The sequence below is a fragment of the Leptodactylus fuscus genome, chromosome 9, assembly GCF_031893055.1.
Source record: "Leptodactylus fuscus isolate aLepFus1 chromosome 9, aLepFus1.hap2, whole genome shotgun sequence".
Classification (NCBI taxonomy): domain Eukaryota; kingdom Metazoa; phylum Chordata; class Amphibia; order Anura; family Leptodactylidae; genus Leptodactylus; species Leptodactylus fuscus.
In genome coordinates this window covers 64,296,974-64,318,631 of record NC_134273.1, presented here as the reverse complement: position 1 = coordinate 64,318,631, position 21,658 = coordinate 64,296,974, and the positions used below count along the sequence as shown (strand labels likewise).

General features: G+C 44.0%; 1 protein-coding gene across 4 annotated transcripts in view; it reads left to right on the top strand.

Moving 5' to 3' along the window:
* The window catches only part of AGL (amylo-alpha-1,6-glucosidase and 4-alpha-glucanotransferase), a 70,756-nt gene extending 50,256 nt beyond the window's left edge, over positions 1–20,500 (top strand). For all 4 annotated transcript variants that reach the window (XM_075286632.1, XM_075286634.1, XM_075286631.1 and 1 more), the window contains exons 20-34: positions 253–387; positions 925–1,055; positions 1,460–1,596; positions 2,609–2,742; positions 3,013–3,188; positions 4,643–4,745; positions 11,387–11,612; positions 12,676–12,787; positions 12,872–13,007; positions 13,364–13,476; positions 13,576–13,787; positions 15,212–15,309; positions 17,930–18,017; positions 18,116–18,249; positions 19,780–20,500. In XM_075286632.1, the coding sequence (XP_075142733.1) occupies positions 253–387; positions 925–1,055; positions 1,460–1,596; positions 2,609–2,742; positions 3,013–3,188; positions 4,643–4,745; positions 11,387–11,612; positions 12,676–12,787; positions 12,872–13,007; positions 13,364–13,476; positions 13,576–13,787; positions 15,212–15,309; positions 17,930–18,017; positions 18,116–18,249; positions 19,780–19,897 (2,053 nt within the window). In that variant the 3' untranslated portion in view covers positions 19,898–20,500. The remainder of the gene's footprint in view (positions 1–252; positions 388–924; positions 1,056–1,459; positions 1,597–2,608; positions 2,743–3,012; positions 3,189–4,642; positions 4,746–11,386; positions 11,613–12,675; positions 12,788–12,871; positions 13,008–13,363; positions 13,477–13,575; positions 13,788–15,211; positions 15,310–17,929; positions 18,018–18,115; positions 18,250–19,779) is intronic.
* Positions 20,501–21,658: the final 1,158 nt, after the last annotated feature.

The window sequence follows — 21,658 nt, the reverse complement described above, 5'->3', positions numbered from 1 at the left end:
AGATTCAGACATTGCTGGATTTTTTAGAAACTGGAAGTCATGTTTGCAACATCTCCTAGGTTGCAGTGCAACTCCATTTACTTACGACACAGAGAGCTTTGGTTTCAGAACGGGGGTCGGTTCCTAAGTCGCTATGTAGCCTAACAAAAATGAAGACAAAATAATTTAAAAAATGTCTTCCTTCTCCTCTATTTCATTTGGAATTATGGAATGATTTTAATACTTATAAAGTCTCATATGTATCTGATGCAGGGTAAGCCTGGATCCCAATGCTCAGAAATCAGTAGGCATCTTGCGCAGTCATTTGATCCAGTTCAGGCCGCATTTCAGGTCTGGAAGTCTGACAGATGACCAAAAGTATCCAATCTTGAAGGTTCCCTTTGAAACGTGAGTATTGGTCGCAGATTGTGTGGATTCATTTCTTATATTGGAGCTGTTTGGTTATACAGATGTGTCTTATGTTACGTTTTTACCTGATTTGAGAGACCCCCCAGAATACCAGAGCAAAATGGCCGGATTAACGCTACTCACAACATCTAGCAGAGTAGTGTAGAGCTTCTCAAAGCTTCTTATAGACATCAAATGAAGAGAGTCTGTCTGAATCCAAGAAAACTATTATCCTTCTATGTGTAAGACTTCCTACAGAGGACACTCCCAAGAATATATTGGTTCAAACATGACAGAACCTTGTAAAGGGCTATAGAAATTCCACAAATACAGTATCTGCTAGGTTTCAGATGGGACTGATAGCATACAATCTGTCTCATTGGTGTTGTATATAGTACTTTATTACTTCATCTCTGAGACCCGTCTACAAGTAGACCCTGGCCCTACAATGACTAGTTTTAATGTACACACTCCATAAGCACTACTTGCATGGTATTGTGGCTGTTTCTTATTATAAATGACTGTTTTCTCCTTTAGCATTGCATCAAAGCTGTCCCTGGCTGACCTTAACCAAGTACTCTATCGCTGTGATACAGAGGAGCAGGAAGATGGGGGTGGCTGTTACAACATACCAAACTGGACCCCCTTAAAGTACGCCGGTCTGCAAGGTGAGGTTATTGGCATTCTGTCTGTGCATTCACTACATTGCAGTGTCAGAGGAACATTGTACATGTTTTTTTTACTATAATGCATATAGATTCATATTTTGTCATATTTGGCCCAAAAAATATAAAAAAAACTGCTTCTCAATTCCTCTTTGTGAACTCAACCTTAGGATGCCATGTCTACTGCAAAGGAGGTTTCCCAGGATTATAATGTATGTGAATAATGTTGTGCTATACAATACCGTAATAAATGGACTGTAATACAACTGAAGTAGTAAAATAATATTCTGTGTTGACCCTCTACTGTGTTTTCTCTATGTCTATAACATTGGATTTCTAAATATAGTCCTTGTTTTGACCTTCTTATAAGAAATTTTGTATCTAAGAACCATTTCTTGCACTTTTAGGTTTAATGTCCGTCATGGCTGACATCAGACCTAACAATGATCTGGGACATCCATTTTGTGATAATCTGCGGTCTGGAGATTGGATGATAGATTATGTCAGTAATCGCCTCATTGCACGTGGAGGAGCATGTGCTGATGTAAGCAACACATAAAGTATATTGATATAGACGGTTATTAGTTTTACAGTCTCTTCAATGAGTGGCCAACAATTACTCTAATTAGTTCACACGCAATTCCACGTGTGCATATTCCATTGCAGCTGCCGCGACGGGATGCTGGTGCAGTGCACGGCTTTCCGCTCCGGATTAGGCCCAAATGAACGCGATTCCGCCTGAAGAAAGGGCAGCTCTTTTCTAGCGGTCTCCATAGACCACCATTGTGAGGGGGCGGATTATGACATGGATTCCGCGCCAAAATCCGCCCCCCTCTTGTCCCATGCGAACAGGGCCTAAGGATTAAGTCATAACTAAAAATAAAATATCTGCTCCATGCCCTGAAGTCAGGTCTACACCAATCTAATATTGATGGCCTATGCTGATGATAGGTTATCAATAGTAAAGTCATGGATAATCCCTTTAATCTGTAAGTAGCGCCCCATAGTGGTGGTTGCATACAGGGTACTAAGAACCTGCCCAAGTGTTTCCTTGCCTGGAAATACATTGTTCAAGATTCCTCACAAATGTCAAGTGTATTGAACTGACTGTAATAATTTGTTGATTATTTTTTTTAATTTAAATATTACTATAAGTAATTATTATTTAGTAATATATTTTAAAGAGAACCTGTCACCAAGTTTGGGGTCCCTAAACCAGCAGAATATCCTTTAAAGCCCCAAACCTGGTGATTTTGTTCTTATCTGTTGCTTTATTATGGAGTTTTGTGCCGGGGGTGAGTCGAGGATACATTTCTGCCAGTTCTTGGCACATGCGCTATGAACCGAGGTCGACTTCACCAACTACTGGATGAGTCCCAGGCTTATATTTGTAACATTGCATTAATGAGGCTGGAGATGGAGACAAGAATACCAGGTTAAGGGCTGTAAACCCCAGTGGCATAAGGATATTGGCCCCAAACCTTGTGACCTGTTCCCTTTAAGTGCTATCTGCATTAATTTCATTAATAATTAATACAGATTTCTTTATTTTTCAGGTGGGCAAATGGTTTGCAGCAATGTTTTCTTACCTGAAGCAGATTCCACGTTATCTTATCCCGTGCTATTTTGATGCCATATTGGTTGGAGCTTACACGACACTTTTGGATGCAGCGTGGAAACAGATGTCCCCGTATGTGATGTTCAGATCAGTAATCTTTATCAGCTAAGCTGTAGTTTGGGTTTAATCTGTGTGTAAAAGAAACTTTGTCAGGTGATTTCTGCTGCCCTGTGTACATAACAATATATGGTAGGATAGAGGAACATTGTGATGTGACAGCTTTCTGTGCAAAATGCCAAATTTGTTTGTTATTTGAGGTCAAAATTTCTATATTATGCATCTGCTTGTAAAAGTAACAAGTCTGCCATTAAGGATTTTTTTTTTACATGGTCGTGTATTTAGTTTTGTACAGAATGGGTCTACCTTGGTGAAGCACTTGGCTCTAGGCTCAATACAGATGTGTGGAGTTGGAAGATTCCCCACCCTGCCCGTCCTGTCACCTTCTCTAACCGATGTGCCATACCGTACCAACAACATTACTCAAGAAAAGGAGCAGTGTTGTCCTTCATTAGCAGCTGGTAAGTTCGGAGCTTGTATCATAGCAGATATGCTTCTCATTTCTATAGAAATAACTTATATTCAGACATAGAAGAGAGATTATTTTTCTTCTGTTATAGGGGATTAATTTTCTCCTCCCACTTCCCTGGCAAACTGACTTTCACTCTGAAATCTCTGCTGTATTCAACTACACATGGACTGTGGGTCACATTTATCAAATTACAAATGACTATAGAAGTCTATGGAGAGAGGATAGGTGAGAAGTGAACAGCAGCTAAGAGACAAGGGCTTAGGCCCCGTTCACACGGGGCAAGAGGGGGTGGATTTTGGCGCTGAATCCACGTCATAATTTGCCCCCTCACAATAGCGGTCTATGTAGACTGCTAACTTACTTTTTTCCGTGAGTGGCATGTTGCTGCTCACGAAAAAAAGAAGCAAGCTGCCCTTTCTTCAAGTGGATTTCACGGCTGATTCGGACCACGGCATCCGCTTCGTGGCAGCACCCTCCGGACTAGGCCCATTCATTTGGGCCTACTCTGGAATGGGAAGCCGCGACAGTCGTGGCAGGTGCATTTTGGCCCTATTCTGACGTGGCTTTCCGTGTCAGAATCAGGATCAAAATCCGCCATTCCATCCCCTGTGTGAACGGGGCCTTAAGCTGATGCTACAGAATATTTCTATGCAGTATATGGCGGCAGGTTTACTCCTACCAGCTCAAGGAGAACTGCCAATGACAGAACTGGCAGGGTGAAACTGCTAAAAATGTAATATAATGGCCCAAAATATTGTCTTACTCCACACGCACATAAACATGAAAGCTTATCCTGAGAAGTCACCTAAAGTGACAGGTATTACTGTAAAGGAACACTCCACGTCATACTGATAGATCGTGTTAGGTCATGTGCACACTGTGGAAATTGGCACTGTATTTCAGGGGGATTTCAAATTCCGCCTAAAACAAACCTCCATTAATTTAATTGGGAATCAGAGGCTGATTTTTTTTTCAGCTGGTGGAAAAAGTAAGCGACGTGCTTGATTCCACCTGATCACTGCCATTGAAGTGAGGCGAAAAAATTCTATGTGGCAGGTGCCGAATTTGTCATGGAATTTGGTCAGGCAAAAAAATTCAGCTTCAAATTCCTGAAGCGCAGTAGTTCCGCTAAGAGAAATTCTGCTGTGTGAACAATACCTTTCAATACCTTTCATGTCTTATCAAGTTTCAAAGAACTTTATAAAATAGGAAAGATGACGTAACATGAAAAAAGTTGCACTTTGATAGCTCTAACTTACATCAGCCACCAACACCTACAAGACTGGAGTGAGCTTGGTAAAAATATTAACGTTACAAATTTTTGTACAAATGGCCCCAAAGAGCCGGAGCAACTTTTTGATAGCAGAATTCTGCACTGCAGACAGGGCTTGATTCCCCCTACTGAGTCCGGCATGCTATTCATTTCCTTACTCTTATCTGTAGGTCTTCCTCATTTCTCCGCTGGAATTTTCCGCTGCTGGGGCAGAGACACTTTTATATCCCTGAGGGGGTTGTTGATCATCACTGGACAGCACATTGAGGCCAGGTGGGTAATGCAGGTTTTTTATCATGGCCAGTTATTATGCAATAGGTATTGTAAATACCCTAAGGGCTAGTTCACACAGGGCAAAATGGTCAGGATTTTGACGCGGATTTCGCATCAAAATCCTGCCACCTCCCATTGAAATCAATGGGAGCCAGTCATTTACTTTTTCCGCGAGTGGTTTGTTCCCGCTCGTGCAAAAAAGAAGTGATCTGCCCTTTCTTCAGGCTGATTCCGAGGCTGATTCAGCCGCAGCGTCCGCCTCACAACACAACTAGCCGGACTAGGCCCATTCCTTTTGGGCCTAATCCGGAGTGGAAAGCCGCAACGGGATGCCACTAGCCCTAATAGTAAAGGAAGATTTCTACCACCACTGTCTCTTTCTTTACCATTTTTATGCTGTTGTAGGGACGGTTAGTGCCAAGAAAATCATACAAGTCACGCATCGTTCACAATAGCGCCTGGTATCCGTCCGCTGGCAAACTGTTTAAAAATAAAAAAACTGTTTGGTATGGAAAGGATTCCAAACGGTTACACAGAAGATACAGATAGTCTATGGGTGTCAGTCAAAAAAAAGGACTGTTTGTGTTAGGGCGGGTTCACACCTGCGCCCAGTCTACGCTTTGTGGGTTTCCGTCTTCTGCTGACAGGAGACGGAAACCCGGCATTCAATGTCCACCAGTGAGCGTCTTCTGGTCTCCGCGCCGAAACCGTTTTCTTTTTTTAACCGGACACAAAGTCCTGCCTGTCCAACTTTGTGTTCGGTTAAAAAAAAATGGTTTCGCCGCGGAGAGCACAAGACGCACACGGGTGGACACTTTGCAAACCCATTCAAATGAATAGGTTTGATAACTGACTGCCGGTTTCCGTCTCCTATCCAGTTTCTCGGGCAGAAGACTGAAACCTTAAAGCGGAGACCGGGCGCAGGTGTGAACCCGGCCTTAGTTTGTGTTCGTTTTTGACCAATCTGTTTTTTTTTTTTCTTTTTCCTTCTTCATTCTGAGCATGGACAGAGGGAAACAGGATTGCAAAATGGACACAAACTGATGACTATCTGTTGTAATCCACCTTCCATAGACCTCAATGCTAAAAAAACGGTTATGAGGCAATCCGCTGTGTATCCTTATTTTTTGTACAGACACAAAGTCCTGCAAGTCTGACTTTGGTCTCCAATCAAAAGAGCAGATACACGGGCGAAAGGCTAAAAAGTGATTTTGACAGTGGTAGATTTCCTTTTGGGTGGATCATGGTTTTTTGACTCATTGAAGCGTCTCATTCACTTCCACTGGATGTTTTTGGAAACCACCATGCATAATATAGTATCACTGGCAAGTCAGTCACTTTCTCCCATTGGGCCAAACCATTAATTTTCTTAGTAAGATGCAAACAGGAAAATAGGTCCGCAGTCCTTTTCGGATATATTTAAAATTTAACTTTTAATTCATGGTTTAAAAAGTACAGATTTCCAGATAGAAGTCTTCTATCTGGAAATCTGTACTTTTTAAACCATGAATTAAAAGTTAAATTTTAAATATATCCGAAAAGGACTGCGGACCTATTTTCCTGTTTGCATCTTACTATTGAAGTCTTGCTTCGTGAGTCCAGAAGCTTCTAGGTCGTGCACCCTTGGGGATTATGGTGAATATATGGTGAGTTTTAGTGTTTACTTTTTTGCGTAAATTTTTTTTTTGCGTAAATATTTCTTATCTATTAATTTTCTTACCTTCAAGTGCAGATGATAATTTATTACTGTTATATTTTATTACACCAATCTGTATTTCAGGCTTTATACAATTTTTGCTATATGATTCATTTAGGCCATTGCGATAGAGATCAGCTGATGGGTGGTGGAACTTATGGTACCAGTTCATAGTCACAGGGATGTCATCAGTATAAGAAATCGGAACTAATGGGATTTGGACATGATGGGTCAGAAACAGTTTAGTAAGAGATTTCTACTAGAGATGAGCGAACAGTGTTCTATCGAACACATGTTCGATCGGATATCAGGGTGTTCGCCATGTTCGAATCGAATCGAACACCACGTGGTAAAGTGCGCCAAAATTCGATTCCCCTCCCACCTTCCCTGGCGCCTTTTTTGCACCAATAACAGCGCAGGGGAGGTGGGACAGGAACTACGACACTGGGGGCATTGAAAAAAATTGGAAAAAGTCATTGGCTGCCGAAATCAGGTGACCTCCATTTTAGACGAATAGTGGATTTCAAATCCGGGTCATATGAGAATGTGAACTTTGTGACTATGAGACAGGGATAGCTGTACAGGCAGGGATAGCTAGGGATAACCTTTATTTAGGGGGGAATGTTATTAAAAATAACTTTTTGGGGCTCTATCGGGTGTGTAATTGTGATTTTTGTGAGATAAACTTTTTCCCATAGGGATGCATTGGCCAGCGCTGATTGGCCGAATTCCGTACTCTGGCCAATCAGTGCTGGCCAATGCATTCTATTAGCTTGATGAAGCAGAGTGTGCACAAGGGTTCAAGCGCACCCTCGGCTCTGATGTAGCAGAGCCGAGGCTGCACAAGGGTTCAAGCGCACCCTCGGCTCTGATGTAGGAGAGCCGAGGGTGCACTTGAACCCTTGTGCACCCTCAGCTCTGCTACATCAGAGCCGAGGGTGCGCTTGAACCCTTGTGCACACTCTGCTTCATCAAGCTAATAGAATGCATTGGCCAGCGCTGATTGGCCAATGTATTCTATTAGCCTGATGAAGTAGAGCTGAATGTGTGTGCTAAGCACACACATTCAGCTCTACTTCATCGGGCTAATAGAATGCATTGGCCAGCGCTGATTGGCCAGAGTACGGAACTCGACCAATCAGCGCTGGCTCTGCTGGAGGAGGCGGAGTCTAAGATCGCTCCACACCAGTCTCCATTCAGGTCCGACCTTAGACTCCGCCTCCTCCGGCAGAGCCAGCGCTGATTGGCCGAAGGCTGGCCAATGCATTCCTATGCGAATGCAGAGACTTAGCAGTGCTGAGTCAGTTTTGCTCAACTACACATCTGATGCACACTCGGCACTGCTACATCAGATGTAGCAATCTGATGTAGCAGAGCCGAGGGTGCACTAGAACCCCTGTGCAAACTCAGTTCACGCTAATAGAATGCATTGGCCAGCGCTGATTGGCCAATGCATTCTATTAGCCCGATGAAGTAGAGCTGAATGTGTGTGCTAAGCACACACATTCAGCACTGCTTCATCAAGCCAATACAATGCATTAGCCAGTGCTGATTGGCCAGAGTACGGAATTCGGCCAATCAGCGCTGGCTCTGCTGGAGGAGGCGGAGTCTAAGGTCGCTCCACACCAGTCTCCATTCAGGTCCGACCTTAGACTCCGCCTCCTCCGGCAGAGCCAGCGCTGATTGGCCGAAGGCTGGCCAATGCATTCCTATGCGAATGCATACTTAGCAGTGCTGAGTCAGTTTTGCTCAACTACACATCTGATGCACACTCGGCACTGCTACATCAGATGTAGCAATCTGATGTAGCAGAGCCGAGGGTGCACTAGAACCCCTGTGCAAACTCAGTTCACGCTAATAGAATGCATTGGCCAGCGCTGATTGGCCAATGCATTCTATTAGCCCGATGAAGTAGAGCTGAATGTGTGTGCTAAGCACACACATTCAGCACTGCTTCATCAAGCCAATACAATGCATTAGCCAGTGCTGATTGGCCAGAGTACGGAATTCGGCCAATCAGCGCTGGCTCTGCTGGAGGAGGCGGAGTCTAAGGTCGGACCTGAATGGAGACTGGTGTGGAGCGATCTTAGACTCCGCCTCCTCCAGCAGAGCCAGCGCTGATTGGTCGAGTTCCGTACTCTGGCCAATCAGCGCTGGCCAATGCATTCTATTAGCCCGATGAAGTAGAGCTGAATGTGTGTGCTTAGCACACACATTCAGCTCTACTTCATCAGGCTAATAGAATACATTGGCCAATCAGCGCTGGCCAATGCATTCTATTAGCTTGATGAAGCAGAGTGTGCACAAGGGTTCAAGCGCACCCTCGGCTCTGATGTAGCAGAGCTGAGGGTGCACAAGGGTTCAAGTGCACCCTCGGCTCTCCTACATCAGAGCCGAGGGTGCGCTTGAACCCTTGTGCACACTCTGCTTCATCAAGCTAATAGAATGCATTGGCCAGCACTGATTGGCCAGAGTACGGAATTCGGCCAATCAGCGCTGGCCAATGCATTCTATTAGCCCGATGAAGTAGAGCTGAATGTGTGTGCTAAGCACACACATTCAGCACTGCTTAATCACGCCAATACAATGCATTAGCCAGTGCTGATTGGCCAGAGTACGGAATTCGGCCAATCAGCGCTGGCTCTGCTGGAGGAGGCGGAGTCTAAGATCGCTCCACACCAGTCTCCATTCAGGTCCGACCTTAGACTCCGCCTCCTCCAGCAGAGCCAGCGCTGATTGGTCGAGTTCCGTACTCTGGCCAATCAGCGCTGGCCAATGCATTCTATTAGCCCGATGAAGTAGAGCTGAATGTGTGTGCTTAGCACACACATTCAGCTCTACTTCATCGGGCTAATAGAATGCATTGGCCAGCGCTGATTGGCCGAATTCCGTACTCTGGCCAATCAGCACTGGCTAATGCATTGTATTGGCTTGATGAAGCAGTGCTGAATGTGTGTGCTTAGCACACACATTCAGCTCTACTTCATCGGGCTAATAGAATGCATTGGCCAATCAGCGCTGGCCAATGCATTCTATTAGCGTGAACTGAGTTTGCACAGGGGTTCTAGTGCACCCTCGGCTCTGCTACATCAGATTGCTACATCTGATGTAGCAGTGCCGAGTGTGCATCAGATGTGTAGTTGAGCAAAACTGACTCAGCACTGCTAAGTCTGCATTCGCATAGGAATGCATTGGCCAGCCTTCGGCCAATCAGCGCTGGCTCTGCCGGAGGAGGCGGAGTCTAAGGTCGGACCTGAATGGAGACTGGTGTGGAGCGACCTTAGACTCCGCCTCCTCCAGCAGAGCCAGCGCTGATTGGCCGAATTCCGTACTCTGGCCAATCAGCACTGGCTAATGCATTGTATTGGCTTGATGAAGCAGTGCTGAATGTGTGTGCTTAGCACACACATTCAGCTCTACTTCATCGGGCTAATAGAATGCATTGGCCAGCGCTGATTGGCCGAATTCCGTACTCTGGCCAATCAGCACTGGCTAATGCATTGTATTGGCTTGATGAAGCAGTGCTGAATGTGTGTGCTTAGCACACACATTCAGCTCTACTTCATCGGGCTAATAGAATGCATTGGCCAATCAGCGCTGGCCAATGCATTCTATTAGCGTGAACTGAGTTTGCACAGGGGTTCTAGTGCACCCTCGGCTCTGCTACATCAGATTGCTACATCTGATGTAGCAGTGCCGAGTGTGCATCAGATGTGTAGTTGAGCAAAACTGACTCAGCACTGCTAAGTCTGCATTCGCATAGGAATGCATTGGCCAGCCTTCGGCCAATCAGCGCTGGCTCTGCCGGAGGAGGCGGAGTCTAAGGTCGGACCTGAATGGAGACTGGTGTGGAGCGACCTTAGACTCCGCCTCCTCCAGCAGAGCCAGCGCTGATTGGCCGAATTCCGTACTCTGGCCAATCAGCACTGGCTAATGCATTGTATTGGCTTGATGAAGCAGTGCTGAATGTGTGTGCTTAGCACACACATTCAGCTCTACTTCATCGGGCTAATAGAATGCATTGGCCAGCGCTGATTGGCCGAATTCCGTACTCTGGCCAATCAGCACTGGCTAATGCATTGTATTGGCTTGATGAAGCAGTGCTGAATGTGTGTGCTTAGCACACACATTCAGCTCTACTTCATCGGGCTAATAGAATGCATTGGCCAATCAGCGCTGGCCAATGCATTCTATTAGCGTGAACTGAGTTTGCACAGGGGTTCTAGTGCACCCTCGGCTCTGCTACATCAGATTGCTACATCTGATGTAGCAGTGCCGAGTGTGCATCAGATGTGTAGTTGAGCAAAACTGACTCAGCACTGCTAAGTCTGCATTCGCATAGGAATGCATTGGCCAGCCTTCGGCCAATCAGCGCTGGCTCTGCCGGAGGAGGCGGAGTCTAAGGTCGGACCTGAATGGAGACTGGTGTGGAGCTATCTTAGACTCCGCCTCCTCCAGCAGAGCCAGCGCTGATTGGTCGAGTTCCGTACTCTGGCCAATCAGCACTGGCCAATGCATTTCTATGGGGAAAAGTTAGCTTGCGAAAATCGCAAACTGACAGGGATTTCCATGAAATAAAGTGACTTTTATGCCCCCAGACATGCTTCCCCTGCTGTCCCAGTGTCATTCCAGGGTGTTGGTATCATTTCCTGGGGTGTCATAGTGGACTTGGTGACCCTCCAGACACGAATTTGGGTTTCCCCCTTAACGAGTTTATGTTCCCCATAGACTATAATGGGGTTCGAAACCCATTCGAACACTCGAACAGTGAGCGGCTGTTCGAATCGAATTTCGAACCTCGAACATTTTAGTGTTCGCTCATCTCTAATTTCTACATATCTTCCACTGCTGCAACGTCATAAGTAGCAATTTTGTTCCAGGTTTTTATCTCATACAGCCCCATTGTATTGGATCCCATTGGTAAATGAACCTCTTGTGTCTTCAGGAACATTATTCTTGCATTCGCTGGCACTCTGAGACATGGGCTGATCCCCAACCTTCTTGGGCAAGGCACCTATGCCAGATATAACTGCCGAGATGCCGTGTGGTGGTGGCTGCAATGTATACAAGATTACTGCAACATTGTACCTAATGGCATAGCAATACTAAAGTGTCCAGTCTCCAGGATGTACCCTAAAGATGATTCTTCGGCTTTGCCTGCGGGACAAGTGGTACGCATTTTTGTATTGTATTGTATATGTATACCCTCCTGGAATCATACACCATTTGACTTTTTTAGGGTTTTTTTTATGCCGGGACCCGTAAATGTGGCAACATTTTATATTACCTGCATGCTCACTGACATCAGTGAATGGGGCTGTGAAGGCACGGGGGGAACACGGATGTCAACTATTTGCTGTTTAATCATGGCCTGGCTACACATACATGTGTGCATGTCGCCTTAAAGAAAGTCATTTGTATGTTCTATAGTTGTATTCATAAGCTGAGTGGTTTCATTTCCTGGTCTTTGGACAGGCCAATGAGACATACCATGCACTGATGAACAATACTCTCATAGAGCGGGACAATTCCACCCAACACCTTTACTAAAGAAGTCATTTTTTACTACAGTTTCATTTATTTGAGGAGAAACAGAGGAGGCATTGTTGTCTTCCAGTAAGCAGGATTTCCTAATGTAAGGTACAATAGGTCCTCAGAATACATCCATTCAATAAAGCATAGTTGGAAGGGTTCTACACCTTCAGCTACAACAAATAATGGAGCAGATACATGAGCTGTCAGACACAATTCAACTTTTTCATTTCGTATTCTACCCTTGAAAAATGAAAGCCTTGCTGTGATTGGCTGATATGGTCAACGAAAACTGTTTTCTTCTAGAAGCCCCCAATGTGCTCAAGTATCAATGTAATCCGTACGCAGATAGGCATACCCCTGAGCAAGAAGTGTCCTAAAAGCAAGATCGGAAGCCAAAAACTTACAAAAAACACAATTGTTGCTAACATAAAAACATGTGCATATAAGTATACTTTGTAGTGTTGAGCGAGTAGTATTCGATCGAATACCTCGCCGGCATAGGAATGTGTGTAATCGGCCAAACACCAAGGGGTTAAACGCATTGAATATTCAAAGCATTTAACCCCTTGGTGTTTGGCAGGTCTCATACGAAACTTTATGTTGCAGTCACATACTGAAAGCGCACTGCTAGACTTTATTTACATCTATATTATTTCATGTCCAATGATTTTTTTTTGGTGGTTTTTTTTTGAAACTCAGGAGCAGCCCCTGTATGAGGTTATCCAAGAAGCCCTGCAGCGCCACGCACAGGGTATAAACTTCAGAGAAAGAAATGCAGGACCCCAAATTGACAGAAACATGAGAGACGAAGGTAAGATCTGTGAATACCACAAACTAATACATAACGGAGCGGAGCAAAGTTTGTATACATCTAATGTCTTTTTCCACTCTTTAGGGTTTAACATCATTGCTGGGGTTGACCCAGTGACCGGCTTTGTGTATGGAGGAAACCGACTAAACTGTGGAACATGGATGGACAAAATGGGGGAAAGTGAAAGAGCCCGAAATAAAGGAATCCCAGCCACACCAAGGTGCTAATCTGCTGTCTTATTTACAGAATCTTATTCATTATAATGACTCTTGTGGATCCAGTAGAAGAGCTCACTGGCAGGCTCTTCTCATGTAATATCCCATATCGTCTAACTCAGCTGGACAGTGGTAGGGGTCTACCCCAGTTTATCTGTTCATATATAGTACAATTAAATGTTACACAAACTTCTTACATGGCATCCTCTAATAGGTATACAAATTAGGACTGGCACAGCCAGTGCACCCGTACTCGCCTGTAAATAGCACTCAGCACCACCTCTGCCATAAAGACTTTAGGCTGTACTGTTTATATTGTGACACTAGATGGCGATGTCTCACTTCGTAATTTCCTATTCAGAGACGGCTCTGCTGTAGAAATTGTCGGCCTCAGTAAATCAACCGTACGCTGGCTAGGTGACTTGAATGAGAAGAAAGTATATCCATACAAAGGAGTCACAGTCCGGAGGGAAGGTGAGAAACTTCAGATATTAACTTGGAGGATTGCTACACTTCACTAGATCTTACACAAGCCATGTCATGATAATCATACGATATTTATTCCTGTTTCAGGGAAAGATGTATTGTTAACCTTCCGTGAGTGGAATCAGCACATACAGAACCACTTTGAAAGATACTTCTACGTCTCCGAGGACCCGTCTGATCCTAATGAACAACGTCCAGACCTGGTCCACAAGCGCGGTATTTATAAAGATAGCTATGGAGCATCGAGTCCCTGGTGTGATTACCAGCTCCGGCCAAACTTCCCTATTGCCATGGTGGTGGTGAGTAAATGAACGTATTTATTTGATTCACATACTTTCAGGATTCTAAAGGATCTGCTTCCACCAATAATACTGATTATATATTTATTAATTGTGGAAACAATATCTGACCCTTTAGAATCACTTTCAGTAGCTCTTCTCTGTAGGTGGCCATTCTCAGCTAGGCATCGTTGAGAAATTACATTGTAGCCCCTTTGTACTCAGGATCAGTGGGGTTTCCATTGATCAGACCACCACATATCAGATATTGTTGGCATGGCTAGTTAGTATGACTTTAATAAATTGCCAGCAAATAAGCCTTATAACACGAACAACTGTGCAAAGGACTTAACTATTTAATTCAGCTCTGTTTCCTATCACCAGTGACAACCTATGGCACAATCACTGCTGTGTATTGTGATGATCCACCATAGATACAAGATCACCATGGCAGAAGGCAACTGGCATAGGCACAAGGGTGGACAACAGCGACCAACGGCTTTACAGTGATTGGCCCATCTGAATTTAGCGTCAGAACATGTGATTTGGCAGTAAATTCAAATGGCAAAATGCCCAAATTATAGCATGGCTTTGGTCACCAATAGTGGGCAGGTCTGCAATGAATTTTTTCCCACGCTGACCACCAATGTGATTATTATCCCTGTACTGTATCACAGTACAGGTATAAAGCATAGCAGGGCCACTACTACTGTTAGGAGCAGCGGTCTTGCTATCATGTATTATTCCTCCACTGTGCCACCACTGATTTATATCACTGTAAGAGAGGGAAGAAGAAGGCAGTGCTGCCAGGCAATTCATATGAATTGACGGATGGGCCTTGCAATGTAAATGCCTTGTAGCATAATGTAATATCACAAGCGGGTCACACTAGTGGACGTTGACTCTGCTACACCTGTACCGTTGGTGCAACCTGTACCGCTGTCCAGGGACCCAGTAGATCAAGGGGCCCCCTACACTTTAACACCAGCTTTCTACTGTCTATTATAATGTAGGCAAATGTCTAAGCTATTGAATTCCATGACTTATTTTCTCATTATTTTCTTATTTTCATGACTCATTTCTGGTGAATTTAGAGAAACATAAGCGGTGCTGTATACTGAGATATTGGAATACAAGGGGCCCATAACTATTTTTGCACAAGGGCCATCAGTTTTCTGTGCCGCTACCCCTCCATAGACATCATGTCAGGTTGTATACAGTGGGGACTAAAATTTAGAGGGAAGTAACATTTAGTCTTCTAACCTAAAATCCCCACCTTTACTAAGAGGAGAAGCTGCTGGTTGTAAGCTTCAGTGTCGTCACATATTGAAGAACTAATCCTAGTGTTGTCCAGTAGTCACACATAGGGATGGTATTACCATAGGATTACCCGGTATATCACTTACTACATTGTGTATTAATGGTCTTATTGATTCCTGTTTCAGGCTCCAGAGCTCTTCACGGTTTCCAAAGCATGGAAAGCTCTTGAAGTTGTAGAGAAGAAATTAATGGGACCTTTGGGAATGAAAACCCTGGACCCAGAGTAAGTACGGTAGATCATATTTTGGAAGAAAACAAAATTCAGAATTTAAATAAAAAAAAAAACCTTTGCAAAAGTTAAACGTATTGTACCGGCTGTTGCCCCAGTGGTCACACTGACTCTACTTTTGAAGTAGAGATGAGCGAACACTGTTGGGATCAGCCAATCCGAACAGCACGCACCCATAGAAATGAATGGAAACACCTGTGACGCCGGCCGGCCGCCAGCAAAGTCAGCGTCACAGGTGCTTCCATTCATTTCTGTGGGTGCGTGCTGTTCGGATCGGCTGATCCCAACAGTGTTCGCTCATCTCTATTCTGAAGTCATACTGGTTTTGTTCCTGCCCATGAAAAATCCGGGGCATCTTCACGCAGTCACAGTCAGCAATTACCATGACAGACCGAGGAACCTGAAAAGAAAATAATCCAGGGAACTCGCCATGTTGAGTCTGTCTTGGGCTCGGAAGAGAATCAACCTGAACCTGCTGCAGTTTACTGACACTTTTACCATTTTTATTTGTATGTCAGAAAACGTGGTACAAGGGATCATAAGACTGATATGTATACATTTAGGGGTCTACCCCAATGGGTCTGATGAGTCCATACTGTCTGTCTGACAACATGGCCTTCTTGCCCTTAGTAACAATTACAATGGTGATTTATTTTTGCTGTGTAAATTAAGCAATTCATTACGATTGGTTGTTAGGGGAAACCAAGCAGATTAGTCCCATACGAAGGTGCCTCACACGTTGTTATTTACCCCTTTTTAATCCTAATTTAATTTTGGTAATTCCTTAAAACACAAATATAATTAAATATTATAGCAAGGCCATCTGTGAGAACACCTCCCCATACATCTCTGTATCACCTGTGAGCAGATGGTAGTTACAGGCTTAGATGTCATTATTACCGTCCTTGTCCGTATTCCCTTGGGTGATTGTTATATACGAACCAATGGAGTCAGATTTACTAGTCCTCATTTATCCTGACTTCTCGGCACCGTTATAAGGTAACTGCACAGTTATATGTATTACGTGTAAAGCCATGTCAGCCTTTAATACGTCATTTAGGGGATCCCCTGTCCTTACAGCAGAGTAACAAACTCCGCACTCGGTCTTATTGCAGGTGGGACCCAATTCTGTCTATCACGAACCAGTCACATGAGAAGTCTATATCCAGGCTCACCCTGTTACACCCATATCACACCTCTTTTCAAAGACGGCACGATATGTGACCTCAGAAAATTCACGTTTGCCCCAGCTTTTAGGACGGCTTTTTGCTTATTTTATAGGGAAACTGATGTGATGTGTGGGCAGCATGTTATAGAGCAGGAGGAAATGATATGATTGACTTGAATATAGTTTTGTGGTGTAACTTGTATCCAGTCATTGAAGTCCCTGATCTTTCTATGTTTGGAAGTCCAGTGTCGGGTTTTACTCAGGAAATGATAGCCAGCTGTATGACCGTGCATATAGAGATAGCATTCAGGAACTAAGGACCGCCCACTGGACTCTTAAACAAAAAATGAATGGTGTCCATAAAACTACTTTATTTATCAACCTGCTATTTGCATATAGGACTCATGTATAACATAGGTACAATGATATGGGTCTGGGGGTGGCCTCTATATCTCCTTGAAAAGCTATAGGAGAATGAAGATTGCCAAGTAGGCATAAGGAAGATAATAAGGCCCCGTTCACACGGGGCACAGTATGGCGTATTTTGATCCTGATTCTGAGGCAGGAAGCTGCGTCAGAATAAGGCCAAAATGCGCCTGCCACGACTATCACAGCTTCCAAGAGTCACGGCTTCCCGCTCCGGAGCAGGCCCAAATTAATGGGCCTAGTCCGGAGGGTGCTGTTGTGAGGTGGACGCTGCGGCTGAATCAGCTGCGGAATCCGCCTGAAGAAAGGGCAGCTTGCTTCTTTTTTCTGCTAGCGGGAACATACCGCTTACGGAAAAAAGAACGCTAGCGGTTTACATAGACCTCTATTGTGAGGGGGCGGATTATGTGGATTCAGTGCCAAAATCCGCCCCCTCTTGCCCCGTGTGAACAAGCCCTAACTTTTCAGGAAAGTGCTGTGGGTTGCACAAAAATACCAATTGCAATCCAAGGTTTGCGACTTTTTTTTACAGAAAAAATCTCCCCCAAGGTCTTATAATCCAAAAGTGCTACCCTGTAATAAAACAACCCAAAGAAGTATTATGTGGCTCCAGCACCATCTCTTGTAACGCTCTATAAGTTCCACAAGGACAAGGGTCGGACATTGACTTATAAGCAGCTAGTAGCTACTATTAGATGGCACTAGAGGCACAGCTTTCTTTTTTTGGATGAGAGAATTTACAGATAGAAAGATAACTACAGTACACACAGTATAAGTGCTGTGCAATATACAGATTTCGGGCACTGTACAGCAGCTCAACTAGTATCTGATAACTGATATCTTCATAGTATTTTGCAGCAGTGTCACCTTACAGCTCGCTGTACCTCTATGGTTCTCCCTTGTGCCTACACCTTATGTCTTACTTTTGCTAATACCTATTTGTGAAGCTGACGTACAGTAACGTAAGCCCTAACATTGTCTTTGTGAAGACTCGCTCACTATTCTCTTTGCCTTTTTTAGTGACATGGTTTACTGCGGAGTGTATGACAATGCTCTGGATAATGATAACTATAATGTTTCTAAAGGTTTTAACTACCACCAAGGACCGGTAAGGAGGCTTCTGATTCTGTTTTTTGATATTTTTCATCTATAAATCTCTGCCTGTGTTGTGCCAGATCTTTACAGAAAGTCTGCTTTGCTTTCCAGGAATGGCTCTGGCCCATTGGGTATTTCCTGCGAGCCAAGTTGCACTTTGCCAAAAAGATAGATCAGGAAACCTACCAGAAAACAGTGGTATTAGTGAAGAATGTATTGTCTCGTCACTACACACATCTGGAGAGGTGAGAAAATGCGTATGATGAAATATTTCTGCCGCTATATTAGCGATACTTATCTCTGGGTCGGCTTTTACTTCCTTCTTTATCGTATAAAGATTCATTTGGAGATGGTTTGTATTCCTAGAGTACAGGACGCTGGACAGGTTTATGAAGACTGACGTTACTTACACCAGTCCTCATAAACGAGGTACACCCTCCACCGGGCTGTGCTTTGGGGGGAAATGTACACCAGCTCATAGCTTCTCCCCATCATTTACGCCAGATCTCATACATACATGATGGTAAATCTGGCCGATGACCCCAACCCTGCATGCCCTCACCATACCTCCTTTTCGGGAAAATGACAAAGAAATTGAAAAGTCCCTCTGTTTTTGCACAAAAAAACCCCACGGTCTGTGCAAAAAAATTGCAACTTTTTTCTAGTTCTCTGATGTACAAGGTATAATAAATCTGCTCCACCATGTACCTTCTTAGGAGTTTGAAATATAAAGGAAAATGGTCACTTTTCACACTCTCTCTAAGTGCGTGGCGCAGATTTTATCCCTTTACCAGAACTTGCCTCTTCCTACACTGTTCTTGGCTAAACAAAGGACCTTTCCTATACAAAGAATATAATCTTGACTCCTGGCATCAAAGCTTTCTAGAAGTCAAATTGAACAAAAATGTATCCCACAAAAGTTTGCCTAGGTAACAATAAAATCTGGCTTCTTAGGCCCGGTTCACATCTGCATTCGGGATTCGGCTTGGGGACCCTCCAAATGGAAACCTATACGCATAGAAAAGCGGTGACTTGGGAAAACATGTGGACCCCATAGACTATAATGGGTTCCGTGTGGTTTCTGCATGAAACATGCGGAGAGAAAAGTCCTGCAAGCAGGACTTTTCTCTCCACATGTTTTGTGCGGATACCACACAGACCCCATTATAGGCTATGGGTCTGCGTATTTTCTATGTGTATAGGTTTCTATGCTTATAGGTTTCCATTTGGGGGCCCCCAAGCCGACTCACCGAATGGAATCCTGAACGCAGATGTGAACCAGGCATTAGACTCTACAACCTCTGTGTGAACTGATTCTCTTGGAGCAGGAGTTCCTGATACTTGGTGGCTGTGTGGTTCATAGAGCGGGGTGTTGATCAGTGGGCCTACTCTGTAATGCCTATGTGCCCATATAGATCATAAGGAAAAGGAACAGTAAAAGGTAATACCAACTTGAAGCCATTTTACTTAATTCATATTGATGTATATTATGTTTTATTTGTCTTATATTGAGCCTTACACTTCAGATTAATATTGAACAATAGAATTCAATAGGAACAGTCACCCATCTAATATGTATAGGGTATCCTATCCTTTCTATGATAGCAGATGTTGGGGAACAGAAGGATCAGGCAGTTGGGTTACACCATGCCCAATCCTTATGTTCTCCAAGCAGATGAGCCACCTCCAGAGGAATCTGCTTTACCCCTTCAGAACATTTGATGCTTCATAATTTGCGTTCCAGACTTGTAATGTTGAGTATTTCTCTTCTCCAGATCTTCCTGGAAAGGTCTTCCGGAATTAACCAATGAGAACGGTCAGTACTGTCCCTTCAGCTGTGAGACACAAGCCTGGTCCATATCTGTAGTGCTCGAGGTCCTCCATGACCTGTAGATCACACCACCCTTATGTCTTGTGTTACCATAAGAAGTAGTGGTCACGAGCACTGGAGGAACTATATGCAAGCACCGGACCTCAATGTGATGTGACAACACTTACCACAGGGATTAGTTATTTGGTAATATCTGTGTGTGAAATGCTTGTTTACTTTGCACATAACCCATATCTGTCCTACAATAATTGCCCCAGGTCGCCATATTCCACAATACCTTATGAGTGTCTCTGTTCTCAGTGATGTAAATAAAGTCATGAGATTCCTGGTAAGATGGTGCTGGACAGTACATAATGAACTAGGATTAGAGTAGCTGAGCATTACACTGTACGATGGGGTCAGACATTAGCGAAACGTTACATGAGACATGCATGAGTAGAACCGCCGATGTCATTGAGGTCGGAGGTATCGATTATTAGCAGGGTAAAATCTTATTACTTGAGTCTGTTACAAAGGAAAGTATATTACTGTCTTCCTGTCCATATGACTGTGGTCAGTACAGGCAGAAGGTGTGAGATACTGCATGGTGTATACTTTAGATAAGATTGTTTTGATTGTCTGTGATCTCATGTAAATCTGTGCAATAAAGCCTAAACTATTAGTCACTTTTGTCTCATTTTTTTCCTTCCTTTTTATTTATTTTTTACATAGTGTTAGATTGTGTTACTTAGTGTTACATAGTGTTAGATTGTGTTACATAGTATTAGATTGTGTTACTTAGTGTTACATTGTGTTCTTTTGTCTCATTTCTTGTACAGACTCTCAAAGACCAGTATATACTTTTTCTATATAATGGCTGGCGCTGAGCACTGCATTCACCCCTCCCACCGTCAGTGCTACCATAGCCCACTGTCTGTCTCAGTATACATAGTTTACATCGGCAGTTAAAGGGATTGTCCATGGTTAAAATCCCTCAGGATAGACTTTAAATACCTGATCAGTAGGGGCCGACAGCCAGCCCTTGGACTGTTCAGCTGTATGGAACCGCTGCCGTTGCTCATGAAGCTCTGTACACTGTGTAGCGTCATCCGCCTTCACGGCAACTCAGCTCCCACTGATTTAATGGGAACTGAGCTGCAATGGCTTCCTAGATCTCACCTTTAAGTGCTACCAGGAAAATCACTTCTTACAAGTAGGAGGAACAGGACAAGGTTCAAAGTAGACCAGGATGGCAAACTCCTTTTTACTATAACCCACTGGCATGAAGTATACCATAAATGTGGTACAGATTTCAATTCTGGTACATGAGATTAAGGGAACGGAGCCTCTTTGGGGTATGTTTACATGGTGGAATATGAAAAAGGAATTCCTCTTCATTTTCCGCCACCGGCATTCTCACCCGCAGTTGGCCATGATTGGATGCTGATGCAGGACACCGACATTCTGTGGCGGCTTTCCGCTGCTGATTAGGCCCAGAGGAATGAGTCTAATCAGCAGTGAGTCTCCAAATCCGAGGCAAATTCTGCTATGTGAACATACCCTAGTAATTCTAACACATCTGCCGTCAGAGCTCCCAATGCTAAGATGTACAGGGTGGGCCATAGGTATGACTAGGTCTCACTCCCTTGGACTTTTATCTCTGGGGCCATTTGAAGGCTATGGTGTACTCCGTGAAGATCCAGGATGTAGGACACCTGAAACAACGGATAATGAATAAAGCTACCTTAAAAATGAGCACACCATTGTTTTTCTTGTGAAATTCTCCATGTGTTTGATGTGTCACATGACCCTCTTCCCATTGAAAAAAGTAAAGTTGAATCCAA